Source organism: Priapulus caudatus, unplaced genomic scaffold (assembly GCF_000485595.1).
Source record: "Priapulus caudatus unplaced genomic scaffold, Priapulus_caudatus-5.0.1 Scaffold844, whole genome shotgun sequence".
In the NCBI taxonomy this organism is placed as follows: domain Eukaryota; kingdom Metazoa; phylum Priapulida; class Priapulimorpha; order Priapulimorphida; family Priapulidae; genus Priapulus; species Priapulus caudatus.
The window spans coordinates 69,296-76,077 of record NW_014577905.1 but is presented as its reverse complement, the minus strand read 5'-3'; the positions used below and the strand labels follow the sequence as shown (position 1 = coordinate 76,077).

At 43.1% G+C, this 6,782-nt stretch overlaps 1 protein-coding gene across 1 annotated transcript; it reads right to left on the bottom strand.

The window, feature by feature from the left end:
• Nucleotides 1-2,882: 2,882 nt before the first annotated feature.
• On the bottom strand, nt 2,883-6,782 carry LOC106813925 (protein grainyhead-like; the record flags this gene model as incomplete). The annotated part of the gene is given in 7 exon segments (XM_014818167.1): nt 2,883-4,010; nt 4,195-4,259; nt 4,467-4,552; nt 5,206-5,357; nt 5,822-5,901; nt 6,309-6,430; nt 6,719-6,782. Coding segments are annotated over 7 exon segments (690 nt in total), but the record flags the coding sequence as incomplete, so codon positions are not given.

Genomic DNA, 6,782 nt, shown 5'->3' with positions numbered 1-6,782 from the left:
TGTGTGTGTGTGTGTGTGTGTGTGTGTGTGTGTGTGTGTGTGTGTGTGTGTGTAGAGAGAGCGAGAGAAAGAGAGAGAAAAAATTATAAATATAGAAAATGGCATTAAGGTGTCAAATTTGTATTCTAGCTATAATAAATTCTATAATTCGCTCTCTCTCTCTATATATATATATATGCGTGATATCGTGCCACGGAGTCAACCGGATTGTGTGGAAGCGATACATAAGTGTTTATTGTCGCTAGACAGCCATATAGCGCCTACCTGTTTCCAATAGATTACCTCTCATCTATTCTGAGGCTGTGATAAATGATTCATCGATGCAATATATATTTAATTTTACGCGAATGTATTATTGTATTGAGTTTTCAATGATTCGTGCTTCAACCGTGATAACGAATAGTGTATTGCAAATAGCTAACTGTAAAAAATATTCTGCTACCTTTACTGTAAGCAATACGCGCCTACACTTACTATTACTACGGAAGGAGATAATAATATAAGCCGAATGATTATAGTTGAAGAGATGTGTAGTGTTCTTGTTCATACCCAGCGTTCTTGTTTATAGCTAGCGTTCTTGTTCCTACCCAGCGTTCTTGTTTATAGCTAGTGTTCTTGTTCATACCTAGTGTTCTTGTATATAGCTAGTGTTCTTGTTCATACCTAGTGTTCTTGTTCATACCTAGTGTTCTTGTATATAGCTAGTGTTCTTGTTCATACCTAGTGTTCTTGTTCATACCTAGTGTTCTTGTTCGTACCTAGTGTTCTTGTTCATATCTAGTGTTCTTGTTCATACCTAGTGTTCTTGTTCATACCTAGTGTTCTTGTTCGTACCTAGTGTTTTTGTTCATACCTAGTGTTCTTGTTCATACCTAGTGTTCTTGTTTATAACTAGTGTTCTTGTTCATACCTAGTATTCTTGTTTATACCTAGTGTTCTTGTTCGTACCTAGTGTTCTTGTTCCTACCCAGCGTTCTTGTTTATAGCTAGCGTTCTTGTTCCTACCTAGTGTTCTTGTTCATACCAGCATTCTTGTTCATACCTAGTGTTCTTGTTCATACCTAGTGTTCTTGTTCGTACCTAGTGTTCTTGTTCCTACCCAGCATTCTTGTTTATAGCTAGCGTTCTTGTTCATACCTAGTGTTCTTGTTCATACCTAGTGTTCTTGTTCATACCTAGCGTTCTTGTTCATACCTAGTGTTCTTGTTCATACCTAGTGTTCTTGTTCATACCTAGTGTTCTTGTTCATACCTAGTGTTCTTGTTCATACCTAGTATTCTTGTTTATACCTAGTGTTCTTGTTCTTACCTAGTGTTCTTGTTTATACCTAGTGTTCTTGTTCTTACCTAGTGTTCTTGTTCATACCTAGTGTTCTTGACCATACCTAGTGTTCTTGTTCCTACCTAATGTTCTTGTTCATACCTAGTGTTCTTATTCATACCTAGTGTTCTTGTTCATACCTAGTGTTCTTGTTCCTACCTAGTGTTCTTGTTCATACCTTCTTGCGGATATAATGTTATTATCTGTCAACAGAACAATTCGACCCATGTAAAGAATGCCACGCGTACGCATTGTTTCACACTTCAGCCTAAAGAGCTAGCATTTATTCACGTAATGATAAAAACTCTACAATTTTATAAAATCCGTGTTTCCCCAGTAGATAAATGCGCACCATGCATGACGTCATATATGAGATCTCGTTATGCAACAACTAACAAAATCCCGACTTAACAGAATATTATTCGAAATATATGTATCTGCGCACACAGTCACGCTGTATATATCTGCCACAAAATCTCTTCTTCGTAAAGAAATATCTGCTCTTCTGAAACACACTTCGTCAACAACAATCAATATTCCGATACCGTTCAACTTGACTCTTGAAATGATAAAATAATCTCTATTTCACACACAAATAATCGAAGCACACGCGTGTACGCTTTGTAACATACACACAACGACTTGTAACTAAAGGCGCGCGAGAACACCGCTGCTAAAATAAAATGACGTCATGCCAATATGGCCGACGGCATCAAGCTGCCATGTTTGCTCCGGTGGCTTCCGCACATCGTAGAAATTAGAGGCAAAATCACGAAATATCGGCGATGGCAAACTTATATAGTCAGGGTGTCTCGCGCGTAAAAAACAATCAAATCAATCAATCAATCAATTAACCAATCAATTATTATTCGTCGCCATAATCGAAAAGCCAACATGCGCGTATAGATATATTCGCGTATATGTGTATATATATATAAAGAGTAAAATCCAGACGACCGACCGAGCATTCTAATCCCCGTTTCTATGACTACCTCGATAGATTGCGACCATATTTACAAGATGCAAGAGCTCCACGATGCGCGCGCACACACAAACACACATAGCGGCAAATGTGGAAACTAATATAGTGTCATCATCATCATCATCATCGTCATCATTATCATCATCATTATCATCATCATCATCATCATCGTCATCGTCATCATCATCATCATTATCATCATCATTATCATCGTCATCATCATCATCATCATCATCATCATCATCGTCATCATCATCGTCATCATCATCATCGCGTCTGTGACAGAGACAGATTGGTTAGCATAAACATTCATATGCGTACGTATATGTGTTGTGTATATATATATAACATCAGTGAACGCGTATTTGGCTTAAGCTGGGATACAGAAACCACGATGTGTTAGTGCTGTAAATGAAGAAGGAGACTGCATACTTACAGATGTCTATAGCAGCTCGTGAATGGACCGACCCCGCGGCTGTTACAACACGCCAACACGCTAACATATCGCTATACACGCTAACATATCCGCGCTACCAATGATACAGCTACTGGCTCTCATGTGACATTACTAACAATACATATATATATATATCGAGGTCATATCGTGTAATGTTGCGGCGTGCGGACGTGTGACGTAGTCGCGCATGCGCTGTAGTGACATCGTACAACGTTCGTCTGTACCCAGGGATTTGGCTTATAGCCACAGGCCACAATTCTTCATCATCACCATCTTCTTAATTCTTCTTGTTTTCGCTCGTCTCTCTGCTTTCAAAGCATTTTACTCGATTAGTTAGGATCTATTGCACTTCTCCGAAGCGGTTATCAAGAGAATTAAACCTCTATGCTCACAAAATATGCTATTACCTATTACGAGGGACGTTATCGTTACTATCAATATATATATATATTTATTTATTTATTTATTTATATATAAACACGAAGACGTTTTAGGGGGAACGCATCGTGCCGCAATAAAACATTTATAAAATGCAACTCCTTTGCGTTGGGAAAGCCAAGGGAAGTGTCCCTAGAAGGCACTGTATGAATCCAGTATGAACACAAATGCAGATACGGTGAGGTGTAGGCACTCGACTATAACAAATCTACCCTGTATAAATGCAAGCTAAAGAGTCACGCCCAAATATTTCCTTCGCTCGTCCAGTTGCGTCGAGACAGTTGCGGTTGCGTAAGTACGTGTGTCAACTCTCGCGACAAGGACGTGTCGCGCGGGCAAGGAACGCCGTGACAGATAAACCCCGACTTTATAGAACGTCGTCTCCGCTCTTTCTTTCAGTCTTCCTTCCCTCTTTCTTTCAGTCTTCCTTCCCTTTTCAGCGTTGTCTCAGCATATCAGTAACACGCGCATGTATGCGACAATGCACATGCACAATTTCAAAACACTATGTAAAATCCACCAAATACACTTATATACACATCTCAATCGTACGTTATACAGTCCTGCACTGTGGGGGGGGGGACGTAGGGAGTGGACATGACATCTTTAGATCGTATCCGCTATTATAGAACGATGACGTATAATGTCTGCCGTGAGTGAGTGAGAGACATCAAGATATCAGCGTGATGACGTTACAGCTCGATGAACGTGACGTCATACATGTCGTCTGCGGGAAGGTGAGTGATATCGACTGTGAAGCAGTCCTCGTTGTGATAATGTCTCAACATGACGTCATCCATCTTCACCGTGATGCTGTAACGTAGAAATAGAAAACAAACACGTGACCTCACTGTCGATCTAAATGCTCTCTTGTCGCCACGGCGAAACGCAGCAAAATATGCAAACATAGAAAAAGTCTTCCGTCACTTTTCAAAGTAACATGCATTGTTTTTCACTCTTTTTTTTCTCAAAAGTATACACGTAGATCTTTACTTACTCTTTCTTACACCGCTTGAAAATGTCCCTAATCTTCTCCTTCGGAGTTCTGAATCTTTCTTCAATCTACAGCGAACATGGAGAGAGAGAGGCGATTGTTACTCACCACAGGAACAAACGGAATAGACCTCAAGCGACCGTAACGACGGATGTCACCAACGCATCAAACACGACAACGAAACAATATGTATAATATTAATGAGATTTTTAATCGATATGCTTCTGTCGATCACTCTTCGATTGATTGGTAATACGTGATCGGTAAATACTTACTCCTTGAAGAAGTCCCATTAGGTTCGGAGGTACAACGTGCAGTGGGCTAAACACTTTATCGTTCTCTTCCTTAACATAGAGCATTACTGAAAAATCAAAACACAAAGCATAATGAAGTATGCTCGCATATAGCTTAGAGTCTAATTAAAAAAAAAAGCTAAACCAGCCTTCGGCGGTTGCAACTGGTGTTTTTGTCAAGTCGTCATTCAATCTGTGTACTGGAATGTCATTATCCAGTCAGACCGGTTTTTTAATTTCAAAGTTTAGAGAAGAGGAATCCGACGTGGTAAAGTGGGAAGCGATTAGAATGCGAGAGGGCAAAAGAAAAGGCGGAGAGGGAATAGAGTAGAGGAAGAAGAAAGGAGAAGTAGAAAGAGGAAGAAAGAAAGCGGAAAAGAGAAAAAAGAGGGAGAGGAGGTAAACGAGCAGGAAGGGGTGACGGAGGGGGAGTAGGGGAAAGAGGAGGAGTAGGGGGAAGAGGAGGAGTAAGGGGGAACAGGAGGAGTAGGGGGAAGACGACGAGGAGGAGGAGATAGAAGAGGAGTAGTAGGCGGATGAGGAGGAGATAGAGAAGGAAGAGGGGGAGAAGCAGCAAGAGAAGCAGCAGCAAGAGGATGATGAGGGGGAGGGAGACGGAGAGATCGAGAGAGAGAGAGAGAGAGAGAGAGAGAGAGAGTGTGTGTGTGTGTGTGTGTGTGTGTGTGTGTGTGTGTGTGTGTGTGTGTGTGTTAGCGCCTACCTCTCTCGTCCTCGTTAGGCCTGCGCTTCTTGGCTGGTGGAACCAGAAGCTCTGATTGGGTGAGGACCTCCTCCAGTTTGTCATTGTTGCCGTGGTCGGGGCTGGAGTAGGCGGTGTGACAGCTATCCGTCATCGGACTCCTGTCATCGCCACTGCGCAACGAAACGCGGATGCTCATTACGTAATACATGCGTGCGTGCATGCAGGAGTACATGCTTGCGTGCGTACGTGCGTGCGTGCGAGCGTGCGTGCGGGCATGCATGTGTGCGGGCGTGCGGGAGTGCGTGCATAAGTGCAGGCGTGCGTGCGCGCGTGTGCGTGCGTGCGTGCGGGAGTGCGGGCATGCATGAGTGCAGGCGTGCGTGCAGGCGTGCGGGTGTGCGTGCGTGCGGGCGTGCGGGCGTGCGTGCAGGGGGGCGTGCGTGCGTGTGTGCGTGCATGCAGGTGGGAGGCTGAGTGATTGTAGGTGCGCGTGTGTGTGCACGCAGTGTGGGCGTATACTAACGTTTCTTATTACCTAGCTAACCGTATAGTACATCTTTGCTACACAACAAGGGACACAAATCACATGCGTTTCTTTGCAGCAAGGAAAAAAACACGTCCCGAATATGCTTACCTCTGCAAGACATCCGATGGCACCATAGCCGGAAGTGACGAGGAAGGCTCCTGGTAGTAAGCGACCTCTACCGGCACGACCTACAACAACGATGAAGGTTACAAAACGCAATTCTACCAGCAAGTTGTTTACAAACAGAGTCTTGTTTGCGCTCTCGAAACAAACGTAGTTGCGGTGAAAGCGCGAGAGCGCGTCTGTATGCTAGAAACGTCAGTTAGAGACTGTCGACGCGTCAGCGGCGATGACCCAGGCAACAATAACAGCAGCTGCCGCAGAGACTTACGATAGCATACCATGATGAATCATCGCCGAGTATTGTGATATGAAAGGTTATATATGATTTATGCATGGATGTGTGTTTGTGTGTGTGTGTGTGTGTGTGTGTGTGTGTGTGTGTGTGTGTGTGTGTGTGTGTGTGTGTGTGCGCGCGCGCGCGTGCGTGAACTGTGTTATAACACGCGGCATAGGTAGGCATTGGCGTACGTACCCCTGGTCGCTGACTATCGGAGGGTGAGAACAGACACGGTCTCTTAGCGAGGTCACTCATCGAGTAAAACTCAGATCTCTCCATCGGTGGGTGATACATATCCTCAATCTTCTTTCTTGCAGCTGGGAATTTGTGGAGAAAAGGCACGCGTTGATCAGCAACAATCACTAGTTAGTATGTATTAAATTCAGTAAGTAGTATGACTATTGTTATTTTATATTTTTGGATGAATTCAGGGGTATGATTTATATAATATTATCTCTAAAACATAAAAAAAATTATTTATTATTAAACTGAATAATGGAGATAAATCACGCTAGTTCAATATACTGTGCATAGGAGATGCGAAACACGTCATAACTGCCACGTCACAGCGCAGCCACGTCATCACTTAATCATGTCATACTTACAAGTCGACGCCATCTTGCGCTTCGATGCGCGTCTCTCTTCGTCTCGGGTTTTCCGCTCAGCACC